At 31.1% G+C, this 27,172-nt stretch overlaps 1 protein-coding gene across 12 annotated transcripts; it reads right to left on the bottom strand.

Annotated features, from left to right (window-relative positions):
* Positions 1-16,828: 16,828 nt before the first annotated feature.
* On the bottom strand, positions 16,829-27,064 carry LOC110734316 (peptidyl-prolyl cis-trans isomerase FKBP17-1, chloroplastic-like). Of its 12 annotated transcripts, none has more exons than XR_002513790.1 (6): positions 24,727-25,181; positions 24,256-24,343; positions 19,001-19,224; positions 18,780-18,894; positions 17,669-18,086; positions 16,829-17,412 (listed from the first exon to the last, which is right to left on the bottom strand). XR_002513790.1 is itself a non-coding variant. In XM_021914416.1 (4 exons), exons 1-4 carry the CDS (start codon positions 26,919-26,921, stop codon positions 25,649-25,651), a joined length of 696 nt encoding a protein of 231 aa, XP_021770108.1. In that variant the 5' UTR covers positions 26,922-27,050; the 3' UTR covers positions 25,646-25,648. The 12 variants fall into 12 exon arrangements, 3 of the variants coding, with proteins under 3 accessions (XP_021770108.1, XP_021770110.1, XP_021770109.1); XR_002513791.1 differs by lacking the exons at positions 16,829-17,412; positions 24,727-25,181 and adding exons at positions 25,859-25,975; positions 26,586-26,672 and having other exon boundaries at positions 17,435-18,086; XR_002513786.1 differs by lacking the exon at positions 16,829-17,412 and adding an exon at positions 20,153-20,248 and having other exon boundaries at positions 17,435-18,086; positions 24,727-25,182.
* Positions 27,065-27,172: the final 108 nt, after the last annotated feature.

The raw sequence follows: 27,172 nt of genomic DNA, 5'->3' as shown, positions 1-27,172 counted from the left end.
ATATACTTATCTAATAAATCAACTCATATTAACTATGCATTCATCTTTGTCAATCTAACAAATCTTGATTAGAAAATCCTTGCACCGTAATTAGAGTCATTACTATTGGGTCAAGAAGTGTCCTTAGAGATCAAGTTACAAATACATTATTTTTAAGTCACATAAAAGGGGTAATAATGTAGATGTCTAAATGATTTAAAAGAGATATACTCAAGTCGATATCATGATTTATTTTATGAGTGCTATAATTAACTAAACTAGTTGTATCTAAAAGAATCAGATCAGATACTCCGTATATGTGACTACATTATACGGAGTATTCTGATCCGATCCGTATGCTGGAAAGTATGGGCAACATGCACTCTGCTATCAAATTAAACAAGTAATGCCAAGATGATCAGGTACATTATTGCAAAATTTAGGAGGTTCAAAACTTGACAGTGTCATTGATCTTAAAGATCCAACCACAGTCCAAATCTTTTATTTATGGTCGTATAAATTATATAATACGAATGAAGTAGCAACTTCGTCAGTTGGAATGTACAGTTAGAAGTATTTTTTTGGCTTAAATCATTCACTTTATAAAATTATAAGTACATGGTAATGTGTCACATTTATTAGTCATAGCTTGCGTCACAACTCGCATGTTCAAAGACAGGCCACTATTATTAATCAAATGTTATTAGTGTACTTACATTAATCATACCAACATAATTTCAAGCCTAATTTGGATATAATCAGAAGGGTAATTAAATTATTTAAATCAATGTGTTGTGTACTTCGTAATTTTCATAAGTAGTAGTATTCATTTTTTTTTTTGGGTGAAATAGTATTAAAATTTCTAATACTTCAATTCGTACAATAGTAGATTACAATAGTATTATTTTAACCGAATTATGAATTATTAGTATTATTGTTCGTGAAATAAATGAAAATGATCGAGGTAATGAATAGAACACATAGCCTTATCTCCCCTGATCACGGAATATATTGTAAGGAATAAGAACCATTAAAGAACACAAATTTAGAATTTGACATGGTGATTAGTGTTTATGTAGTATAACATAAATTCTAAGGTGGTACTGCAAATTAATTGACAGTTATACATCAAATTAAAGTTGTCTAATATATACCATACAATTATTATCAATTTATCACTGTTGAACACAAATTTAGACCAAGCATCCCAAAAATTATAGACACCTTTTATATTATACCCTCATCAACACTGATCGATCTATCTGTACACTTTATATCCGGGAATATATACTTTTGCTTTAATTTGCAGAGTCTAAGTAAAAAACATCATCCTGTTTAGCCATACTATTGAACACATGTAATGTCCCAACTTATTTTATTGTTTAAATTCAGAAATGACCATTATCTGCATATTGCACTGCATTATAAATTACGGAGTACAATTAAAATTTTATATTTCTCCATATTTTCTTAATTTTGAAAGTCTCAGTCACTTACTGTTTATGTGGTTAAAATAAATTTATCTTAATTGACTGTTTTATTATTTACAGTATAAAAGGATAAAAATCAACATGCGAGATTTTGTTGGTTTCGTTTTAGTATAAATTAGATGGAAGCCCGTGCGATGCATGGTTTTTTCATCTAAGATTTTTAATTATTTGATTTATTGTATTTAATAATTTCAGACAAAATTACAAAAGTTTAATATTTAATTTTTTTTACAATAATTTATAATGAATTTATTAAATATAAATAAATTGTAAATATGACATTTTTTCCGTTATATAAAATCTCTAATGTGAAATGATAATTTTTAATAATTTAAATCATAAATCATTATTCATTGTTTTACCATATCTTTTATTTCGATAGAATCACCAACCTCGTCCACAACCAACCTACTACATCAATGGATAAATTGAACCGTGAAATGTTAGCCAAACCGAAATTGATATAAATTAAATCTTTACATTTATATAAAATAAATCAATATATTTACCAATAAATGAAAAATTGTTGCGATATAAAATCTAATCTATGCATTGAAATTTTTTCACCATCTCCAAAAATAACCAAAGTCATCCATATATTAAGAATGCAACATCTAATTGTATGCCATTACATAAACAAATAATCGTTAAGTGTATTAAATAAATACAATGTAACTAATAATTACAAATATAAATTTAAACATAAGATTTTAAAAAATACCCGGACATTGATGACCTAAAACTAACACAAAATTATTAACACAAAATTCGCTTGATAGGGTTTTGTATTGATATGAAATTTTATTTGCGTCGTATGATGTGTTAGATCTGCATGTAAAAAAAACATTTAGTAAATAAAACATAAACATATAATCGTTGAGTATCCCAAATTAATACAATGTAAGTAATAATTAGAAATACTAATTTAAACATTGGATTTTAAAAATTAAGCTAAAAATTACCCGGCCATTGATGACCAAAAATTAACACAAAATTCGCTTGATGGGGTTTTTTTATTGATACGAAATTTTGTTTGTGTCGTATGATGGGTCAATTTATAATGGTAGGTATTACAAATTTTAATTTCATTATAATTAACTAACAATTTGTATTTCTTATCATAAATACTATCAAAATTTATCTTATAATGATAGGTATCAAACTTTATTATAAGCGTTTATCATTTAAATATTTCTTAGTATACTTTTTTTGGATTTCTTATACTTGTAGTATTGAATTAATAAATTTATCTTTTGCTATATTTTTACTTTATGTTTTTCATTAAAATAATTTAATTCGCGTATTATAATCTACGCGGCATTAAAATTTTAGATATATCAAGTCTAATTCGTTACTTTTATCTAGGTGGCGACATAATTTTTTAATTCAAAAATAACATACAAATCTTTCTTCTTATTGGTCGAAATAAGTATATTTCTTACATGGCGCTCCGAATACTCTCCAAAAATGCCTACTATATATATATATATATTAGATTTAATTATAAAATCTATTTTTTTTATTTTTTATTTTTTTATTAAGCTTTTATATATACTATTAAAGGTGGTAAAAGTCGTGTCGTGTTCGTGTTCGTGTTTAGTCTTATGTCAATTTCGTGTTGTTCATAAAATCTATCGAAAACTATGTAAAATGTAAGATAATTGCATAATTTGACCACGTTATCTAAACGGGTCGTGTTCGGGTTGGTTTCGTGTCATGTTGACTTCGTGATTTCTCTTAATAACTTCGTGTTCGTGTCGTATCAGTTTCGATTGTGTTGTCGTGTCGTGTCAGAGATTGCAAGCTATAATATATACTCCGTACGTGAATTATATACGGTATAATATTGGTTTAAGATTTGCATGCATTAAAAACTGTGCAAAAGCCAAATGAGTTGAAGACGAAGAAGTATCTAACTTGAGAAGTCCTTTTAATCTTCACTTACATGATTGTCCCTACTTGTAAGTTCATCATGTACTATCATTAGATCAATAAGGCAGGCCTTAGACAGGTGGATATAAATAAGTATATAAATGAAATCAATCAGAAAAAAATAAAAAAATAATAATTGTTTTGTTTTGTTATATGTTATGTTATTTACTCATTTAAGTTTGGACATTTATCTCTATCATAGTTCTGTTGTCATTCCCATATTGTTGGCAATGATGCAATTGTATAATTATCGGTTGTATGTACGTTATCTTGTTAGTTTATCTCGTTTTGCTACCAATAATGCAACGTTGTATTGCTGAATGTCTGCTGTAGTGCTGTGAATTAGACAACTATCTTTGAATTTTTTGGCATTCGAAATCATTTGGGTGGTTGAATAGAGATAGCCTCATGGGCATGTTCACTTACGCTATACTAGCTTTCTCCGCTCCTAAATAATTGTAATGTAAGTACGAAGGCTGGGTAAGCACATTTTATAAGATCGGGTATTGAAAAAGTAGTTAGTACTCCCTCCGCCCGGAGTTATCTGCAACAAAGGACTAAAATGCGGACTTCTAGGCAAAACTTCTTAAGCAAGATTTTTGAAAAGTAAGAGGAGAGAGAAGGGATAATTAAACCAAATTAAAATAAAACACACAATTAAACATTGGAGAACAACCACCCCACGAACCACCAAAACCCACCACCGCACAAACCAAACCACCGAAACCGCCACCCCACGAACCCCCAACACCAACCCCACTTACGCAACCCCCACGAAACCACCAAAACCCACCACCCCACAAACCAAACCACCGAAACCGCCAACCCACGAACCTCCAACACCCAACCCCACTTACGCAACCCCCACGAAACCACTGAAACCACCACCAAAACCCACCACCCCACAAACCAAACCACTGATTTCCAGATGTGGAATCGAAATCCACCACACCAAAACCCGTGAGTTTAGCAACAACAGTGGCGACGGAAAGGGGTAGGGGATGGTCGGAGAATTGCGCGACGATTTACGGTCTGGGATGGTCGGAGTTTAGCAACAACAGGGGCGACGAAGGTGGTGCTTCGTTTTTGGGCTCGTGGTGTTATGGGCGACGAAGGTGGTGCTGGTGTTATGGGCGATGAAGGTGGTGCTGGTGCTCTGGGTTCGTGGTGCTATAGGCGACGAAGGTGGTGCTGGTCTGAGTTCGTGGTGGTAGGGGCGGCGAAGGTGGCTGTGGTAAGGTGGTAATTAGTTGGTAATTGAGTGTAATTAAAAGAATGTAAACAAAGTTAAAAAATTTAAGTAAGGGTAAATGTGACATTTTCTACTAAAAATTTACCAAAAAAGAAAATGAAAAACATTGTTGCAGATAATAGCAAGCACCTATATTTAGTAAATGTTGTAGATAATAGCGGGCGGATGGAGTATTTAACTTGTGAAGACAAGCATGAGTTACTAAAAGAGTGAGTACATGTTGCAAACATGTGAACAAGAAAATTGTGGGCTTGTTAGTATTGTTAGTTTTTTTTTTTATTTATTTTTTATTTTTTTATTTGTTTTTATGTTTCAAAATTACTCAATATGTTAGGATAAAACTAATTAGATATGTACAAACAATCTCCCAAAAAATATGTTTAAAATTGACCATGTATAATATGATATTTTTTGGGCCTAGTTAAGAGATTATACATACGGAGGGCTTTAGAAAACATATCATCTATAAGTTCGAAACATCGATTTTGGTCACAAGTTCTCCTAGCTTGTCCTTAAATTAGCTTGACCTAATAGTGACCTTGATTAGCTCCACAACCCACAAGTATATTATAGCATGACCTAAACGAAGTTCTTAATGTGTTGAGCACCATGATACTTACTTTTGAAACCTTTTAAATAAACTACTTAATTAAAAATTAGCAATAATTTTTCTATTGTAATTAAGGCAATATAAAAGCAAAATAGAATCTTCCACTAACAATGCTCCTCTAGTACTCTAGTAATATGCTATAAGACTTTAATATATTGAGACCTAATAACGGTACAATGTCAAATAAAATGAATTAGTTAAGAACTACATAATCCAACTCAAATTCATACAACCACTTAAAAATACTTATTTGCACTTAAACGCTTAACTTTACTAAAAATAAATGGAAGGTTTTAGTGATGAGTTGGATCAAAAGGGGACCATATACTAACCTATGTTTAATTAGTTAAAATGAACTAACCATAGTTTAATAATAATTATGATTATGATACTAACACCCGCCCACTAATCGGCACCAACTAAATTGCAAGGGTGGCCAATACAATTAAATTACTTTAATATAAAGTTAATAGATATAATTAAGATATCTTAATCATTCCTTTATCAAGGAGAATCAGCATCCTAGGAGTATACTATTGGTGATATTCTATGATTTGGCAAGTAATAATTCAATGGTGTTGAAATTTAAAAAAAAAAAAAAAAATTGAGAATTGAAGGATAAGAATATAGAAATAGGCTCCCATTATCAAGGGATGTCCAAGTCCAAGGAGGCAGAAAGTGGCTAAATTCTGAAGATTCTCTTACTAATTAAAGTGGCTGGGATAAGGTTCGATCGATGTGTTGGTGCACTTAATACCATACCTAAGGTTTAAACCGCAAAGTAAAAGTATTAGTATATATATACACATATACACGGTTTTTGGTATGGCATATAACACGTATCAACAATGTAAACCGGTTATTTACGCATTTAATATGATGATAGCAAGTCATCACTCAAATGGTACGGTCTTTGTCTCACAAAATTAACCGAAGTGAAAATAGTTTATTTGTTGTGCACTTGTGCTAATGATATACTTCTGCAAAGCTAAATTTTCAGTAAAGGTGCATTGCATGGTCGTTCTTCTTAGTTTCTTCCCCTTTTCACATGTCACTTTTAACTATATATGCACACTGCACATAATCTGTATCCTTTTACATTTTACGTTACACATGTGTACGACCATTCATTCTTAAACGGCAAAGGACATTGATCCCTTATAAGCTTAATAATAACAATGCATCCTAACTCAAAGATTAAAATAAAATTAAGTTGAAGATAAGAGAGTTATTTTTTGAAATTAGCGGCACTTTAGGTTGCATTTTATTGTAGAATTCTGTAAGATGGGCAGATCACATGCTTCCCTGCATAAATAAATATAAATAATTTGTGTTATTATCTTTTGTGTTATATCACTATGAACATAACGCATTTTTTTGTCAGCAGAATTCTCTGAAGATCTGATGCAAGAAAGCCGTTGTATTCCTTTGAATAATAATAATAATAATAATAGTAATAATCTTAATTATATAATCATACGATCCAAGTCAATCAACTTCCAACAAAGATCTAATCTAGTACATAGAATTGTTTATTTACTTCCATAATGCTGTACTATTGCAGACTTTGTAGAATTTTCTTGATGCTCTATCTTCTGAAAATTTAATTTATTAAAGTAGCATTAAAATTAGTGATAGTACAAAGGTTGGCTTTTTGATATTTCAAAGTATTTGAATTTTTTTTTTACTTCAAAGTTAATAAGGGATAGTAAACGAAATTATGCTTTGTGTTTTTAATTAATGCTAGAAAGATCCTTGGGGATAGATGACTCAAAATCAACCACGAATTAATTTTTGACTTAAAATCATCACCCAATTTGGAGCACCACCATTGACTTACAAATAAGTGCTCTCATACTTACGTATTATTTTCTAGTTATTGGTGGCTGGTTAAGTATTTAATGCTATAAAATTACATACGGATCGGAGTATGTAGGTACCTACTATATAATGGTGGCATGAGACTCAAAATAATGAGTATGTTAGGTGCGCGTACTACTGATAAAAAGTCTATTAAAGCGTGCATGTTCAAATCTAACTAAACAGTATATAGTAACAAACTCTTAATGAAGTATTCAAATCAAGGGGTACAAAAAATCAAGCAACAAATTTTTATGCCTCAACACGGTTCATACATGTTTAAAGAATGAACCTTTACTTCATCTCTTTCATTCCTACCGAAAGTGCTAGCTCTTATGGTTAATGTTTTCTAGTCAGTGGTCGGCCATTTATTAGTGTAAATATACGGATTGGAGTATCAATATGCACGAGATCTAATTGAACATGTAACTAACCTATATCACGACTTAGCTTGTTGGGTACATTGATAATACTAAATAGATAAGAATGCTATGCATTATTTTAATGTAACAACATCATATGATCATGTTTTAAGGATTAATTCAAATCTTTATGAACGAGTACACACTATTAAGCTTTAACGTACGTTTTTTTTTGGCCGGCTAGTACTATACCGTCTATACGCATGTCAGCATGTGGCCTGGACTACGTTACTTAGCTAAGAGCCAAACCTATGATTTTATGCTCTATTTTTATGTGGTTGTTATATAACCAATGTAATTGTACTTTAATTAACCTCGTAATTACAACATTAATCTATTTTTTTAATACAATAAAAGGGGTTAAATTTGGACCATTTATGTACATTTCTATGCGGTTAAAATATAAAATATGAAAAGGAATATGGTACAATTGTATGTACAAAGGTGCAATGTATTGGTACATCCTCTGATAAATTTTTTTTGTAGGGTTTTGATAAGAGTTTTCAGAATCTTATCGAGCCAATTACTCCCTTATTTTGGACAGCTTTTACCAAATTAAAATAATTATTATGTGTTTTTTTTTTAAAAAAAAAAATATCGTAGCATAAAGTTATGTATATAAATTTGCTGTTTAACTTTTCAATTTCTTGTAAATAATATTAGGAAAAAAATAATTTGTTGTACACTTGTACCCTATATAATTCACATGGTTGTATTCCATTCTTGGGCTAATATAATTAAATTTATTGTACAAAGTTGAAAGAAAAAGAAAAAAAGAAGGGAGAATAAAGGAATAAACCAACCAAAAAAAGTTCTTTATATTTAAGCATCCGAATTTAAACATTGACAGCTTTAGCTAGCTTTAAAATTGGTTTATTTTGTTGTTCCTAAAATTAATTTTGCTTGTTATAATGATGGTTGCTCTTGCCTTTAGCACATGCATAAAATTTTGGAGTGTAAAGTAAGCACACTTTATGCACATGTATTCTAGCCTTTTGATTTCCTACATGGTATGCCTTATGATTGGAGCTAGCTATATACTCCGCTAGTAGATGATATAAGCATATTTCATCGGTTTAAAAATAGTTGTCACGTTAGCAAAATTACATATCATTATAAACATATAACATGGTATTACATACTCTAATAAATAATTCAACACTATCTAATTCAATATTTAGTAGTCATGAAGCTTACTCTAACTATTTATATAGTTACATATATGCAAATATTTAAAACATTTCTGAAAATGATATTGGTTAGTTTGTTTAGGAGTTTATTAAGATTAAATCATGATTGGCTGATATAGTTTATCTAATGCTTCATATTTTCACTTTAGCGCACTTATAATTTGCTCTTAGAATTATGCATACCATCATTTTCCTAATAAATAGTTGAACTATATATTTTCATAGTTTTTTCTCCGTACTTAATATTCATATGGTAATTTAAGAAATGGTGATCAAATTATTTTAACATAGATCAAAGAGGTCTTTCTCAGTGGCGGAGCCAGGATTTGTAATCCGGGGGGACAATTTTTAGATGTTTAATAATCGACAATAATTATAAGAAAAAAGAAATTGATCACATAAATTGTTTAATATATATTTGAAATCGCTTATGAGATATGACAATTATTCTTATATGGTGAAAGAGGAGTTGTTAAAAAATTAATTGCATATTAAGAAATTTATTAACCAAATTTTTTTTTTTTATGCTGGTAAACCCCAATTTTAAGGTATGTAATCCTTAATAATCGATAAATATGATTTATCAAATGATAAGCATTTACACAAATTGATAGTAGATGTAAAGGGATTTGGGTTACATTTTAAAAAAAAAAATAATAATAAATAAATAAACTTTCTTTGACTAAAAATAAAATTGGAAACTTAGTTCCAAACAAGCTATAAAAAAATAGAATTTAGGCACACATAATTAGAGAGATAAAAAAATACGGAGACATGTGTTCATTACAAATAGTTTAATAACACATTAGTAATCACTATCAACAAGGCGATACTTGATTAAACAGTTAAATGAGAGTAATTAGAGGTTTGAAGACTTATAATACTTTGTATATATAAATTACATACTATATAATGAAATTTAAAAACCAGTAAAAAAAAAAATGGCAAAATCCAAAAACAAGAAAAAGAAGTTAAATAGGAGCACTTTGTATAAACTATAAAATGAAATAAAAATAAAGTCCAAAAATAGCAAAAAGAAACAAAAAAAATGATCGGGTAAAGAATCGAACCTAGGATCAAAGAGAAATACAAGCTTTACTCAAGCCCATCAACCACCAGACCAAATGTTGTCTTTGTTATATAAGGTATACATGTAAGGTATTTATTCTTATTTACAGCATTTATTTAAGCTAACATAAATTAAATTTTTTTTTGGAAAAATGGGGGGACAACCGTCCCCCCTTGTTCCTACATGGCTCCGCCCCTGGTCTTTCTCACGTATCATAGCCCAAATAATTTTTATTTAGAAGCTTAAATTAACTTAAAATTCTACATCGTATTCAGTTTAATCCAATCTACAATTTTTTTTTTTTAAAAAAATATCATATTTGTTTGGCTAGCTACTCAAATTGTTAGGGTTACCAGTTATGGTCCAAAAATCCAGAATTGAATTTCGTTATCATAAATAATATCATTCTTTCACACAAAAAGAACTTCGACCCTTGTAAAACCATACAATTCTATTCCATTCTCTTTTGTTTGTTAAGTACAAAATATACAATAATGTACATCAACCTAATAATGCGACTACAATATTATTGCATATACTGTACAAATAAACTTTATTATTGTTTGTTTGTAATAATAATTCTTTTGGTACCTCCTACCTAGCTAGTCCTCTCTAGCTACTCATAAAGTCATTACCTATTTGTAAACAAGATATACTCCCACCGTCCCATAATATAGTTCTTGTTTTCCTATTTTGGAGACCTAAAATGTTGTTCCTGTTTTTATTTTTGAATAGTATGTAAAGACCATCTTATTTTTTTTACTTTATTTATTGTACTTTCTACATTACCTTTCAATTTTGCACATGTCTTGTACTTTTTTCCACTTTCTCTCTCTAACTTTTGTCTATAATTGTACTTTTCACTTTCATTAATATACTTCATCCACTTCTCCTCCTATTTCTCAAATACTGTAAAAAAACATAAACAGGAACTATATTATGGGACGGAGGGAGTATATGTGTGTATGTTTGGTTAGTTTCGGTGATTGACCAAAAATTCACCATTTCGTTACGCCTAGCTAGCTATTATTTTCAATATAATCCTTTCATTATTAAGTACTAAAATTATGATGATTATTTTATTTTCAGTAATGACATACTATGTATATCCTAAATAAAAAAGGCAGCAATAATAGAGATAAGAAGAGAGCTAGAAAATCATAATCTCAAGACAATGCGTAGGCCAACCAGGCAATAGCAAACTACATACAAACGTTAGTTCACGGGGAGCAGAGATTTGGGGTATGTTTACACATGTCACCCTCAAACATACACATCTTAACGTGTTAGAATACGAACAATCGTTATTGTAGCACTTATGACCAATAATAAACTTCTCTAATTTTCATAGACAATCACTTGAACCATTCATTTGTATAACAGCCAAACTTTCCCCTTATACATATACGTACATTACAAATTTACAACAAATTGTATTTATGAAAGCAAAATATAATGTGCATGCATGTTCATATTATATATAGTAATGTTGTTATATAATTCATCTTGTGGTACCTAGCTCATAGTACGTACTAAAAAGCTAGCTAATTATAAAACGACTAACCAAGTTGATATAATATTGTTAAAAAAAATTGTCTGGTACTATTTATGTAATAGTACGTAGTATTTGTAAATAGTATATTCTTTATAAATAGGTTGAAATGTAGTGTTCCTTAATTCAACATCAGCTTTTATATATTTTTCTCTCTCTAGTCTTATTAGCTTGGTTGCTCTGATCTGCATGTATAAATGTGGGACAATTTGAGTGGGAATCCTTTCTCACCAAGTAACCATCTGGTCCATTTTTGATCCGTGCTAACACATGCAATGTTCCATTCTTATTATAACTATTTAATAAATTGATTTATAAATATATATGATTTGTATTCTTTTTTAAATGTAAATGAGGGGCGAAGTCTCGAAAAAGAGGTTAATTATAATAGAACATAAGTATAGAGGAATAAAACGTTGTATACCTACATCATGATGTATAATACGACCTAAAATATGAAAAAGCCGAAAGAGTTGAATCAACTCAATCTTTTTGTTTTGAATAACACCTACCTTGGTTGGGTACAACACAATTACTAACTACTACTTAGAACTCGAGTCTGCAAGTAGAATATGATCATTATTATATAATTTCACGGATTTGTTTAATTAGATATGGTCGTGTAATTTCAAATTAAAAGTTAATTATATATTTTAACACCAATACACCATGTATCCCTAAATAATTAGTTAAATCAAACGAGCTAAGCTAGTAGCAAGAACGACAACATAATAATGTAATTAACTGATTAAATGTAACATTGTGGCCTCACGTATATGTTTTTTTGGGACAAACTCACAGTTGGGAAAATTCATAAATGATAAAGGCTGTGCATTTTTTTTTAACATTTTCTTCTTTGTAGTATATTTTTAAAAAATAAGTACATCTCTTTCAAAATAAATGACATAAAATGGTACACCTTCAAGAAATGAGCTTCATTTGTTTTTTTTAGAGGGGTGGAGTAAAGGGAGCAACAATAGTACAATACGAATACATAGCTAATGATCACAATTAAATTTAGGTCTTGAGAGAAGACGGACTTAGTTGCTATCACGTATCCTTCATTCCTTCTATCCAATAAATAAGTAAGTAATTGGATCACTAAACTAAGAGCATTATAATATTTTTATTTTTATTTGAAACGGTACAACGATTCATTAATTTTTATAACCATTGTAAAATTAATGACGTTATTCTTATTTATAATGGGTCTGCTTCAAATGAATAGGGAGGTTAGATCTTACCAAATCCTAAACATTGTCATTATTCCTAATTAGCAAAAAGATTATTTTCGAAGAAATTAAACGAAGTTAATTTATTTTTATCTATTCGTTGGCGTCCCATACAATTTGGCTTAATTATTTGTGACAAACATAAAACAATGACATGTATCGAGCTTAGCTAGGGCTAGGTGTAAATTCAAAGAATGATGCTAGTACTTCATGACTCAGGCCAGCTGCCACATCATATACAATTAATTTCCGTTGACCTTTTAATAAAAAAACAAATATGTAGGGATTTTATTTATTGAAGTAACACTATCAAAGTTTTTTTTTTTTTTTTTTTTTTTTTTTTTTTTTTTTTTTTTTTTAATACTACTTCGTATTATTTTATTAATTTACTCTACAATCTAAGTTGTTAAAACGTTGACCTTATAATATATACGTCATCAAAAAGACACCTAAGATTAAGAAATTAAGTCCTTTTCTAATAATACATATATACATACATTAACTTTACTTAAATTAATTAAGTAAAATATCGTAGGAACTCATCATAATGTCGCTAGGAAGGAACATGCAACTCCACCAACTTATAAAAAACTAGCTCTTATACTTGGAAATTAATTAAAAACATAAGTAATGTGTGCTTTTTACTAGAACTAAACCATTGTCAACATACGCACCATTCTTCATCTCTATTGATCAAATGCACTATTTAAAGTGGCCATATGCAAATGCAATGGAGTGAATTCAAAGGGAAGGTTTTGCACCTTAGAAGGGAACTCGTATCTAGGAAAAATTTATTTTAATAATCTATTTGTTCGGAATTAGTTGTTATGTTGACAAAATTGTTTGTTATATATAATTAGATGCATGACCTTTTTTTAATTTTATTATTATTTGTTTCATTCAAAATCATCTATTATAATAGTTGATTAAAATAATTTTTGTTGTTGTAATGAAATTTATAATTCTCAGCAATTAAAGAACAGGGGTTGAATGATTTGGGATGATTAAAGTATATTGATTGTCCACTATATGCTACTTCCTTCGTCTTTAAAAGTACATATGTACCTTCATGTGATAATATGCTCTTATTACTTTGCCCTCTCATCAATAACATGTAATTTCACTATTTTACCTTTTTCATCAAATTCTCTCAACCAAATATTAAAAATCATGTACTTCGTATATTATATTTGGAGTATACTTCCTCCGTTCTTTTTTTATCGCATCACTTACTACTTTAGGAAGTTTACTTATTATTGCATCATTTCCTTTTTAGAATAAAAAATATCTATGTTCACAATGCAAATACCCAACATACCCTTACTTTTTCACACTTACTTTTTATTTTATCTTACATTACATGGACAACTTTGTATTTTTACGTTTCTCTCTCTTACTTTTTCCCACTACCAAATTTTGCCTCCAAAACCCCTATGATACAATAAAAAAAAACGGAGGAAGTATATATTTTAAAAAAACAGTTGAAAAAAAAAAAATAATAATTTAAAAAAGACAAAGGAGAGTAAATGGTTGCAAGTAACAGAACTGTACCTAATGAGTTTATTTATCTATTGCAAAGGTCGTTCATAATCAATATAATAATGCAATATGGGCCATGATGAACATTGCCATATCAGCATAGTCCATTCAGTTGTAGAGCCATAACTTGGCATGACTCAAACACTAATCATCAATAACTTTTATAACATGTGAATATTAATTTCGAACTTGTCCAAAAAATTAAACTGCCTCAATTATTAAAAGTTCTTCCAATTGGTAAAAATTAAAGATACATTTCCATTTTTTGTAAAGCTTATATCAAACATTCAAACCTAGGATACCTTAATATATACTCCCTTGCTCAGTCTCTTAATGATAGTCCCTTTTGGTGAAATTTTACGGGAATTAATAAACTTAAATAAGAAATAGTAAAAGTATATTGGAAAGATAAATTTACATGGGGTATGCAAAACAGTAAAAAAAAGAAAGTAATAAAAGTATAAGGAAATACAAAATTTACATGAGAAAACTAAATTTGCACAAATATTGTTGCAAATTAGAGGAATTTTTGGTGAAAATTTAATATTAATAGTTGTTGGAAAAAGCCAATGAGATGAATATTTTGAAACTAAAATTTAGCCAAACGAGACTATCATTAAGGGCCGGAGGGAGTACAAGTAAATTTTATAATATAAGATGGCCGTAAATTTATGGGGTTTAAAATTTTAATGAAAACATGTGAAACTAAATCTATTTTATTGAATGATGCCATAAACGTGAACACCACTAAAATTTGACTGTTGCTTGCATCTAAAACAAAGTTGATCAAACTGAAGATATAGTTGAATACAGTATATATACAACTTCCAATCAATTAATCCAATGAGCAAAATCATGAGTTCAATCATGAGACCATTAAATGTTTAACGTTCCTAATACTTCATCAGATACTATATATGTAACAGGATAAGGTTCTTAACTCTATGTTATTACAGAGTACTATACTAATTAATTAATGATATGATATGCTAATCCAAACTTTGATTATTATTAACTCATGTAATTAGAATTTAATCTTCAATTTAATCATTTATGATGGTCCAAAAATATAATGCCTTATTATCGTGTGAATTAATCATAAATCACAAAGTGTAGCTCACGTGTCAAGCGGATCAGTGGGGGCAATGGCCACATGTGCCATGTGCTTAGACATTCATGTATGGAATTATGCATGAAATATACACCAATTTTTATCATGATTAATTACAATTTAAAGCAATGATATAATTATTATTATTAGTAAATATTCTAAACATTTACAAGTTTTTTTTTTTTATTAAAATTTTATTTAACGTACATGTATTTGGAAAAATCATGGCAACATTTGATGTATTAATACTTAATAATTCTTCGAAATTTCTTTTTGACTTTGTCACATATTTATGCCGGCCATATGTAACATTTTGTTTTTATTCTAATTTCGAAACGATTTTTTGACCTATGTTTAATCTAAGTAAGAGTATTTTAGAATTCGAATTTTTCGACAGGAGGATAATTTCTTAAAAAAAACATCTTGAATTAGATAATATAAGAAATTGAAGAAGTCCTTGGAAATCAAGTAGCCGTTAAGAAAATCTATAAAATGGCCAAGAAATGGCCAGCTTAAATACGATTGTCATAATTTGATTGCTCTGACTATGATTAAAAATTTTAGGGAAAACAGAGAATAAATTAAAAATAGAAAGTGATTAAAGATAGTATATTATGATGGAATGTGCAAGTTGTGGAGTTAAAAAAACATAAAGACATTCCAAGATTAGTACTAATCCCACTATGATTGGTCGAAATCTGATTGTAATCACATGAACTCTGCCATACTTTGTGTGAAAATTTGACAACTTGATCCCCTCTTAAACGTGCAAGCTAGTTAATTCCATGACAATTTATTTTGTTTCATAAATTTATTTATGGAATTTGAGTATCTCATACATTAATAGATATTATGAAACTAACATGTATTAATGTATAATTTATATAGAATAGGCAAATTAGCGAATGGACTTAGGTTTTGTCATGGTCAGGCACATGCTCAACTTCCATATCTAAACTATTTCATCCATCTTTAAATGTTATTCCTATTTTGACTTTTTATATAAAACGATCTTGGTCCAAACAGGAAGAACATTTAAGGATGGAGCGAGTAAATGATAACTTTCAAAAGTTATCATTTTTTTTTGTATAATAATATTTTTAAAAAATGCATACTTGAAATTTTATTAGGAGATAGAAAATCAAAATATGGATTTTGGCTAGGCTAATTGAACATGCTTACCTTTAGCTCAATTGGGCTTTTAAAAGACCGCAAATTGTAAAAAAAAAAATTGAAGTCATGATCTTTATCGAGCCCACCATCAAATAGTCAGTCTTTTTACAGAATAAGCAAAGAAAAAACCAAGGTGTTTCTGACTGTGTCTTGGAACATAATATGGCACCCTGATTTTGATGGCTTTTTACAAATTAATAACTAAATTAATCAATAATTATTTATTGATTAGATGCTCTAAATATTGCTCTTTTGCACGTGGAACTTTTGGTGGTTAAAAGTATTAATACTTTTGGCTAAATCATAAAAAAGGAACATATATTGGAAATAAAACAATTGCTAATGGACAAATGAGAAAATGTATATTCTTAATTGTATATTATATATTCAAAAACTACCTCAACATAATTATACGCATGTATAAAGAGGTTTTGATTATAAACATTCATAATATCAACTTATATTATTGGCAAACTTTTGGTGTATTATGCTGTATTACAACAAGTAAAGAATCATAACATAATTAAATGTTACATCTGAAAAAGTTTGTAACACTAAAAACCTTGATCTTGCTGATATCGAAATTCCTTGTGAGATTACCTTCCTGTATGATACTCTGTATTAAGCTTCTGTATTTAACATTCGAGGTGACAACGTACATGGAGTTTGTTAATCTAATAGGTTGTGCATTATGAGAAAATAATGGTGTTCACAATTAAGTCGGGATGGCTCAGCAGGTTCCTGCTGCCTTACATGGCCATAGTCCCTGGATAGGGAGGTGGTTCCTTCCATTATAGAAACAGAGTTCGCTGATAAACCCCTTCTTGAAGAACCTCCCGAACATAACCAGTCCGGATAAACAATAGTATATAGTTAGGGATATACTCCATACACTCTCAAGTTTCGGTTCCATTTTTCATAGTGTTACAATTCTTTTTCCAGATACCTGAGGGCTGTAATAACATTTTGAAGTTCAAACCTTGAGTGTCACTTATGCTCCCCTGTTAGACACATTGGGAAAGGTTAAATAAAAAGTCATCTTGTTAAAGTTAGAAATCCAATCATTTCCAGCTCTTCTAAAACTGACATCAAAGTTCAGACTACATCCTTAAAACATTCACAGGCTCACAGCAACAGAATGAGAATAATACCTTTTGAAAATGTTCTGATATTCAAGGGAGTGTTACATACATAGTTACAGATCATATGGAGCTTATTTCATCTGTTCTACATTGTTAAAAAAATTCAAGATGTTACCTTCTTACACTTCTTGGCAAGCCTGGTTGGCATTGCAGACCTCTCTCAGTCTCTCTTTCGTTTATTGTTTCATTGTTATCGCTATAGTTGCCACCCATGCTTGCTGCAGGCTTGCCTTGAGCTTGCGGTGCGACTTTTATATAGAATTGTAGCCTCCATAATGTGGATTCACTCTATATGTCAACGGAAAAACATTCCTAAAATGATCTGACAAGAAGCTAGCCTGTGGGGCAGACAATATATCCAGAAAAAGACTACCTGAGCATCTATAGCGAGGTCCACCTCCTCAGCGCATTTAATACAAAACCAGGATTGCTCAGGACAACAATCTCTAGTGCCCCACTGAGATCATCAGTGGATAGCCTTGTGACTTGTGAGGGCTACGCCAACCTGCCTTTCCTCTTCTGCTGACATTTTCCTGAAATTTGATGATTCAAATTCAGATTAAAAAATGCAGAGAGCAAATAGACCAATGTTCAACCAAAAAACTTCAGAAACGCAAACCACTTTGCTCTGGTGAAAGCTTAATTTACAGTCAATTTCAGCTAGTAAGCAACAAGAAAGCAACCAAAAATATTAGACACAGAAAGAGATAATTCAATGGCTGTTCAAAGAGAGAGTTCAGGTTATATCCTGAATGAGAAATTTTCTAACCATAAAAGATCTGGGAGACATGTCATATTCATAACTTGAATATCATGAGTCATTTTGCATTTTGACATTAGAAACAGCATGGACATCCTCTGCAACACAGACACCTCTTTGAGGGATAATTATAGGGTCATTTGCTTTAAGTTTTGCTTACATGGGTTAGGAGCAAAAAAGAATTCAGGCTTCTTACATGAAATATCTCTAGTCTGTTCAGTTTGAAAGTATTTTGGGTATCAAATTAGAAGTAGTTTGCAGGTGGTTTCAGAAGTATTTCTGTTACACTGTCATAGTTTAAAAAAAATAAGAAAATAAAAAAAAAATAAAAATAAAAAAATCTTAACCTCAGTGATCTCATGCAGCATGTTTGACATGCAAGCTGATTGGATAATTGCTAAAGATATTCTAAAAATTCCAGAATTCCAATGAAATAGTCCAATCACTCCGAAAAAATGGAACAAACCTCGTTGCTTATATCCCAAGTCATTTTGGCATAAGTAGACTCTTGAGCAGCTGCATGCTTAGCTGTACATCAGCTTCCTCTTCTTATCGTCTATTATCCTGCAACAGCAACCTGCCTTTTTTTTTGAACGAGAAAGAATGATAAGATACGACAAAACTTAATAACAAACAGCAAACTGTGCTCACAAAAAGAATGGGTCTTATTGATCACTGGAATCTCACCTTTTCCACAACTCAGGTAAAAACTGTAGCCACTTTTCTTCGAACTTTGCCAACAAGGTTCTTGCCATGACATGTAGATCATTCTTTTCATTAGTATATTTCATAGCATTCTTGAAAATCAACCTCACATCTGCACAGATCTCCCATACATGTTTATATCCACTATCATCCTTAGCTTCCATCTGTTTCTTTATTGTACAGAAATACATCGGGATTTCAATAACCTGGTAGCAACAGAAAACTTGAGGTAGATAATACCAGCAGCCAAATAGTGTAAAAGGCACACAAAAACAGATACCTAGGGGGAAAACAGTCTGTAAAGGGTTCACAGCAAATTGAAGAAAACATTTCAAGTTCATCCATCAATAAATTAAACTTTTATCTGACATTTTGTTCTCCCCAAGGTAGAACTTTGACAATTAATTTCTCCAGATGTACGTTAGAAAGAAGTGAGGGAAAATACGAAGACAAAACAAACAATTAGTCTTACAACTTCTAACAAATTAATGACAAACAATATCAAACTATAACCACAAAGATCAAACAAAAAAAGGTTTTAGGAAGAACAAAGCAGCATTTACAGAATGCAGTGAAAAGAGTTAAACAAGTGAAAGTAATAGGGAAAGGATTTAAGATTACCTCACAGCAATCATTCAAACCGGCCTTTAACATCTAAAGGCTCAATAAAAGGCCATGCTCACTAGTGTTAAGTGATCTAAAAAGCAATACTCAAAGTGAATGGTTCAAATCACCCAATGTGGCCTCTCACAGTATCATTCCACATGAAGAATTCATCCTCTTATCATTACCGACTTCGGAAAAGTAGAAAAAGCACTAAAACTAAAGGGTATATTCCACAATTTTGGATCAATTTCAGAAGATTTTCCCAAAAAAGAAGCATTTGTGGGGAATGCCTCTTCGGATTATAAAAAGGTGTTTAGAACAATAGGTCCACAACTTGATCAAATAAAGGCTCGAGATGGCATTGAGTCAATGAACGGAGGCGTATCTACAACTAGCTAAATTGATAATTAATAGATTAACAGTTCAAATAGGACTATAAGTAGGGAATGTCTCCTGAGATTATAATAGGGTGTTAAAAACCACATACATCCATAAGTAGGTCACATAAAGGACTGGAATGAGACGTACCTATGAATTGATAGTTAAGATTCAAATCATCCAAGTCACCTCTCGGGGCCTCATTGGATCCTAAGAAAGCACCTTGTCCTCTATTATTTTCACCTTCTGAAAAGTTGAAAATTAACAAAAATAAAGGCTTACAAAAGTGATGTGTATATGAGGAATGTCTCTTAGGTTTACAAAAGAGTATTTAGAACCACATATATCCATAAGTCAGTCACATAAAGGTTTGGGATAGCTTTGAGTCAATGATAGTAGGCGTGCCTGCAAATGTGTAATAGACTAACCTAAGGAGGGATAGTATAGGTATTTTAGTAATATTAGGTTAGAGTTCTTAGCTTTAGTGTTTATTATATATAGAGAGAGGGGGGAGAGGATCAGAGAGGCAGAAATTTGTATTGAGGGAAACCTTAGAGAGTCATGGCCTAAAGCCATTGTTGGAGAGTTGTGAGCTAAACTCACTATTGGAGATTAATAGCCTTAAGCTATTAAACCTATCGTTTGTAATCCTTCCACCATTATCAATCAATACTAAAGCTTCCATTTTTATTTAAATTCTTCATATTCAATCAATTTACAAAAAATCAGATTATATAGTTCACTCAAAGAATCAGTCTTTTCCTCTCTATTTCCTGATATCTGCGTGAATTAAGTTAGCAGTAAGCTCAGTCCATTACAAAATGGCTAAATTGTAATTAAATGTCAAAGTAAACATTTCATATCACCTTCTCCAACATTTTCGACTTTGAAAATTTTGAAGATTCACTAACATTGAAGACTAAATGCTTTAAGATCAAATTCTTCCAACTTTTAAAAAAAAAATATTATGCATACGTAGGGAATGTCTCTGAGGCTTTAAAAGTGTGTTAACAACTACATACATCCACAAGCAGGTCACATAAAGGACTAGAATGGCTTAAAGTCAATGGCATGAGATGTATCTACAACTGACTAGATTGAGTGTTAAAAGCCAAAGTAAATGATTCAAATCATCCAAATTGCATCTCGGGGGATCCTGAGAAATCACCTCATCCCCTAAATTTTTGGACTTCTGAAAAATTGAAAATTAACTAAACTATAGACTATAATTCACGATTTGGATCAATTTTGGAATTTATTTTAAAAAAATTGATGTGCTTGAGGGAAATGTTTCCCGGGCTTACAAAAGGGTGTTTTTAGAGCCACATACGTTCACAAGTCCATCACATAACGGCCAATGATACATAGCTTTAAGTTGATGATAGGAGGTGCGCTAGCAAGTGGCTGTTTAGATAGTAAGAAGTAAAGGTCCATAGGAAACACCTCATCCTCTGTCATAACTGATTTGAAAAGGTTGAAAATTCAGTGAAACTAAAAGCAAATCCATGATTTGGTATCTATTTCGGAATTTTTTTCCAAAATTGAAGTATATGTTGGAGTGTCTCTTAGAATTATAAAAGGTTTTTTGGAATCGGATACATCCTCAAGTCGGTTACATAAAGGTTGGAGATGACATTGAAGACTAAATGCTTTAAGATCAAATTCTTCCAACTTTTTAAAAAAAAAATATTATGCATACGTAGGGAATGTCTCTGAGGCTTTAAAAGTGTGTTACAACTACATACATCCACAAGCAGGTCACATAAAGGACTAGAATGGCTTAAAGTCAATGGCATGAGATGTATCTACAACTGACTAGATTGAGTGTTAAAAGCCAAAGTAAATGATTCAAATCATCCAAATTGCATCTCGGGGGATCCTGAGAAATCACCTCATCCCCTAAATTTTTGGACTTCTGAAAAATTGAAAATTAACTAAACTATAGACTATAATTCACGATTTGGATCAATTTTGGAATTTATTTTAAAAAAATTGATGTGCTTGAGGGAAATGTTTCCCGGGCTTACAAAAGGGTGTTTTTAGAGCCACATACGTTCACAAGTCCATCACATAACGGCCGATGATACATAGCTTTAAGTTGATGATAGGAGGTGCGCTAGCAAGTGGCTGTTTAGATAGTAAGAAGTAAAGGTCCATAGGAAACACCTCATCCTCTGTCATTTCTGATTTGAAAAGGTTGAAAATTCAGTGAAACTAAAAGCAAATCCATGATTTGGTATCTATTTCGGAATTTTTTTCCAAAATTGAAGTATATGTTGGAGTGTCTCTTAGAATTATAAAAGGTTTTTTGGAATCGGATACATCCTCAAGTCGGTTACATAAAGGTTGGAGATGACATTGAAGACTAAATGCTTTAAGATCAAATTCTTCCAACTTTTTTAAAAAAAAATATTATGCATACGTAGGGAATGTCTCTGAGGCTTTAAAAGTGTGTTAACAACTACATACATCCACAAGCAGGTCACATAAAGGACTAGAATGGCTTAAAGTCAATGGCATGAGATGTATCTACAACTGACTAGATTGAGTGTTAAAAGCCAAAGTAAATGATTCAAATCATCCAAATTGCATCTCGGGGGATCCTGAGAAATCACCTCATCCCCTAAATTTTTGGACTTCTGAAAAATTGAAAATTAACTAAACTATAGACTATAATTCACGATTTGGATCAATTTTGGAATTTATTTTAAAAAAATTGATGTGCTTGAGGGAAATGTTTCCCGGGCTTACAAAAGGGTGTTTTTAGAGCCACATACGTTCACAAGTCCATCACATAACGGCCGATGATACTTAGCTTTAAGTTGATGATAGGAGGTGCGCTAGCAAGTGGCTATTTAGATAGTAAGAAGTAAAGGTCTATAGGAAACACCTCATCCTCTGTCATTTCTGATTTGAAAAGGTTGAAAATTCAGTGAAACTAAAAGCAAATCCATGATTTGGTATCTATTTCGGAATTTTTTTCCAAAATTGAAGTATATGTTGGAGTGTCTCTTAGAATTTATAAAAGGTTTTTTGGAATCGGATACATCCTCAAGTCGGTTACATAAAGGTTGGAGATGACATTGAGTCAATGACAATACATACATCTAAATTAAAAGTGAAGAGTCAATGTGAACAATATAAATCACCCTAGTAGCTATTAAGGTCTCATTAGGTCCATAGGAAGCACCTCGTTTCTAGCTTCCCATTGAAGTTAGGAGTTCTACATAGGACACATACAACTACCCTCATATGAAGTAAACATTATAAGTTTGACTTAGTAAGGTTGGGAGTTGGGACTCAAAATCTTTCACCAATGACTAGCACCAATTTCTTACAACCATTTTTGAGGAATTTGCTCATACCAGGCATATAGAATGTGCCAATCGGCATGCTAAAAATTACAAACTTATTACAAGCAATCTCAACAAACATGGAGAAAATATGACCCTGAGCACAATTATTTTAATTGAAAATTAAGAAAAAGTCCTTTTACAAAGACTACACCAAATGAAACTTCATTAACGACGAATTAGTCATGTCTCAGTCAGCTAGAGCTAGGAATGGGTGTCATAAACATTTGTTCAGTGCCATTATGTAAATTCAAAGAAAGAAAATAAAATTCAGACCGTACCATCAATAAGAAAATAAAATTCAGACCATACCATCAATTTAATATCTTTCACAAGGTTCTCATCTCATGTTGGGAGGGTAGGATTAGACATATGCATCTTTTATCATACAAATGGGCTCTTCTAGCTATACCTCGTGGCTTGTAAAGATAAGGGTATACAAAGTCATGTACTCCATATGAGTTTTTACATAGATAAACCCATATATTCCATAGGACATACATGTATTTCTTCATTAATATGAATTAATCACTCATATCACATCTCTGAGAAAACATTAGGTTTGATGATACAAACATATACATTAGATATTCACATGGGACATTTTGTGTCAAACTACATACAAACATACTTCTACCTAGTTTATTTACCTTATGGCTTATACTACATGGATTTTCAATGTTATGAACAAACAAATTCTGTCAACCTAGAGTAGAATTGCCAAGTCATATATGGATCAGTATCCGTTCTAGACTTCTCATTTCAACCAACATTAATGAAGAAATTTAAGAGTTAGGCCTCTAAACTAGCAATTTACCAAACAAATATTATTTCTCCGTACTAAATTGAGCTAGGATTAGGGAAAAATCACTAAACTTCAAAATTCAGAAGCAAACTCACATTATTGACTTGCGACAAAGTCGACACGATTCTTGTAACCTTCCCTTCCACAATCACCCATTTTCAATTGTCAATCCTCATCTTCCATCTGAAATATCAATTGCACAAAATATTTAGCACATGAGCAATAATCTACAGTCTCCGCAACAAGAAGCGTAAATTTATAGTTAAAAAAAACGCCATTTCGACGAAAACCCTAAATAAATTCAAATGTTTTCTAAACATTTTGCAATCTTTCTACTAGTCTTAAACATAACCAAAACTTCAAAAATCAAACACAATTCGCAAATTAATTCCAAATTCAACCCCAAACAAACATAAAATCATAAATTAAATCTAAAATGGGCGATTTATAATCACAAAAAATCCAAACTCAACAAAAATAACAGAATCAGAACGCAAACAAATATGATCAGAACAATTAAAAAAAAAAAAAATCAATGAATTAATTCAATAGAAATGCTAAATTACGTAAAAAATTTCAAGGTGAATTTGAATAAGTATCTTCGAATTGAAGACACGAGAACAGGAGAGAGAATGAGCAGAGTGTACTGAAAGTATTTGGCGAATGTTGAGATTTTCTTCTGCTGCTACTATGGCGGCAAAATGACTTTCTTCTCTCCCCTTTTTATTCTTTCCGTATTTACTCGATTTTTTTTTTTAACGGATTTTTTCTTTTTTATTTGACTACTTCCTCCATCCATTTTAATGTTCAATTTCTTAAGAAACAAAGAAAAAATAATACAGTACGATATGTCAATATGAAGCATAGGGGTTGTAAGTGGGGTCGTTGATGAGAGACAGAGACATAGAGAAAGCAAGTGCGGTTATAAGAGATAACAGTTATACAGTACCAAATAAGATAATGGAACAATTTCAAAGGGACACTCCATAGAGGAATACAACAGCTAACACAAATCCTTAGTGGGCTTATTGTCTTTGTATTGGACCTATTGGTTAATTTGACCAACTAATTGCATTAATGGTTTGTATAGAGAAATTTGACCTTACAAGGTTGTGTACAATTTCAAGGAAGGCTCATGTTCCAAATTCTAGATAATCTTGATATTCTTATTTCAATTTGCCAAAAAGTGTAATTTGTACATGCCAATGATGAGTAAATCTACAATTTAGCAAGCATTGTCAAGTTGTTAATCACAGTTCACAATATGAAACCTTTGCGAGGTATATTATTTCATTGGTTATATAATATTTCTAATCTTTTCTAATTCGGGTGAGTAAAGGTACATAGGATATCTACATATCAACTTGTGAAAAATCAATCAATCACGTCTCACTATACAACTATACAATATTGGATCATAAAAAAGTTTGTGCCACGGATGGAGTACCAGTAATAATTACAATTAAGAATAAGAACTTCTAATTGCGACTAATGCTTGACATTAACAAGCTCAACATCAAATATAAGAGTTCCTAATGTCGATCCTTCTCCATTGGCAAGACGTGTAGGGTTGAAGATTGTAGTGAATAATCGTTGTCTGTCGAAGAACTAGTCCAAAGAAAATCATCAATACACTAGCATATACTATGTAAGTTATAATCTTGTACACAAGGAAATTAAATGTAGTGTATGACATACATTGGGTGGTAAAGGTTCTTGAGTTGTATTCTGATATCCTTGAGATGGAGGAATTATTACTCTTCTAATGCCACCAACTTTCATTGATCTTACTGTTCCTTCAATCCCTGAAATTACCTATGATATACATAATAAATAGTTACATAATATGCCATTTAATTTCTTTAACTTAGTTATTTTTAACTTATTAACATTTTATTTATCTAATGTATTGAAAATTGTATTAAATCTAATGCAAAATTACATTGTTGGAGCCAAGAATGAAGATGAAAGGAATTGGTTCACCAGTTGGATCTTTGTGATCATATGTTGAATCAAAACGCCAACCTTGCTTTGCTGCTAATCTTCCATAATAATGTATTGCTACCTACTCATTTTAATCCCTTGCCAAATTTCATTAGTGAATTCACATGCCATAATATGGGATTAATAAAGAAAAACTATACGAAGTATATATAATCGCCAATAGGCTAGAAGCAACACTTTCTACATTATGCCATGTCGTCTCGAAATAATAGGTTACTTTCCGACTTTAGCATGTTACAATTTTAACTCATCCCAGTGTAACCAATACTTGTATTATGTAGCAATAGAGAAAATATTAATAAATCAATATGTTCGGAATATTAATAAATCAATATGTTCGGAATATTAAACATGTTTGGCAACAAAAAGTTAAGGTAAGTTTGGAAAATTTAAGGCGAAGAGAATAGAGCCTAAGTCGAACCTTGTCACCATTGACAGGGATGGAACCGGTACCTACACGAAGGTCTAATGCCTTAACACCACCGGAATTCGGGAGCTCGTAGAATTTACCAATTGCATCACTTGAATTATTAGGAGTTGATGAAAATGAAGCAGCAGAAAATGAGAAAAAAGTAGCAGGGGATATAATTGATGTTATGATACAAGTAGATAGCAGCAATCTTCTACTGCTACTTGTTGGTTGTTTAACTAAAGGAGAAGAAGAAGATGAAATAATGGAGATTTTTTTTGATTGTTGAGATAATGCTGAGGAATAAATGGTAAGATGGTGAGGTACATGGAAGGATATCATAGTCATGAAGCAGCTGATAAATCAAGTGTTTATTTCTGTAGCTTGATCTTTATTTTATCTTGTTTTTCAAATGAAAGGACAGGAAGTCTTCTAATTAAAGGTTTAAGATACATAGATGTTTGTGTTGTGTGTACCACTAGATCATAAAGTGACAAAATCTTGACCGTAGATTTCCTCTTATTATGCCAAATTTTGTTAAGTTTGAATGCATACATGCTACGGAGTACATGATAATTAACAGCGAGTTGGAAACAATA

The sequence above is a fragment of the Chenopodium quinoa genome, unplaced genomic scaffold, assembly GCF_001683475.1.
Source record: "Chenopodium quinoa cultivar QQ74 unplaced genomic scaffold, ASM168347v1, whole genome shotgun sequence".
Lineage (NCBI taxonomy): Eukaryota > Viridiplantae > Streptophyta > Magnoliopsida > Caryophyllales > Amaranthaceae > Chenopodium > Chenopodium quinoa.
The sequence above is the reverse complement of the archived record's forward strand: the minus strand, read 5'-3'. Positions and strand labels throughout refer to the sequence as shown.

Excerpts from the sequence above, each read along its gene's own strand:
- LOC110734316 (XM_021914416.1), bottom strand. The coding sequence starts at position 26,921 with ATGACTATGATATCCTTCCATGTACCTCACCATCTTACCATTTATTCC. Across the intron at positions 25,976-26,102 it reads TCATTCTTGGCTCCAACAAT|GTAATTTCAGGGATTGAAGG; the intron begins GTAATTTTGCAT and ends TGTATATCATAG. Across the intron at positions 25,769-25,858 it reads AAGAACCTTTACCACCCAAT|TTCTTCGACAGACAACGATT; the intron begins GTATGTCATACA and ends TCTTTGGACTAG.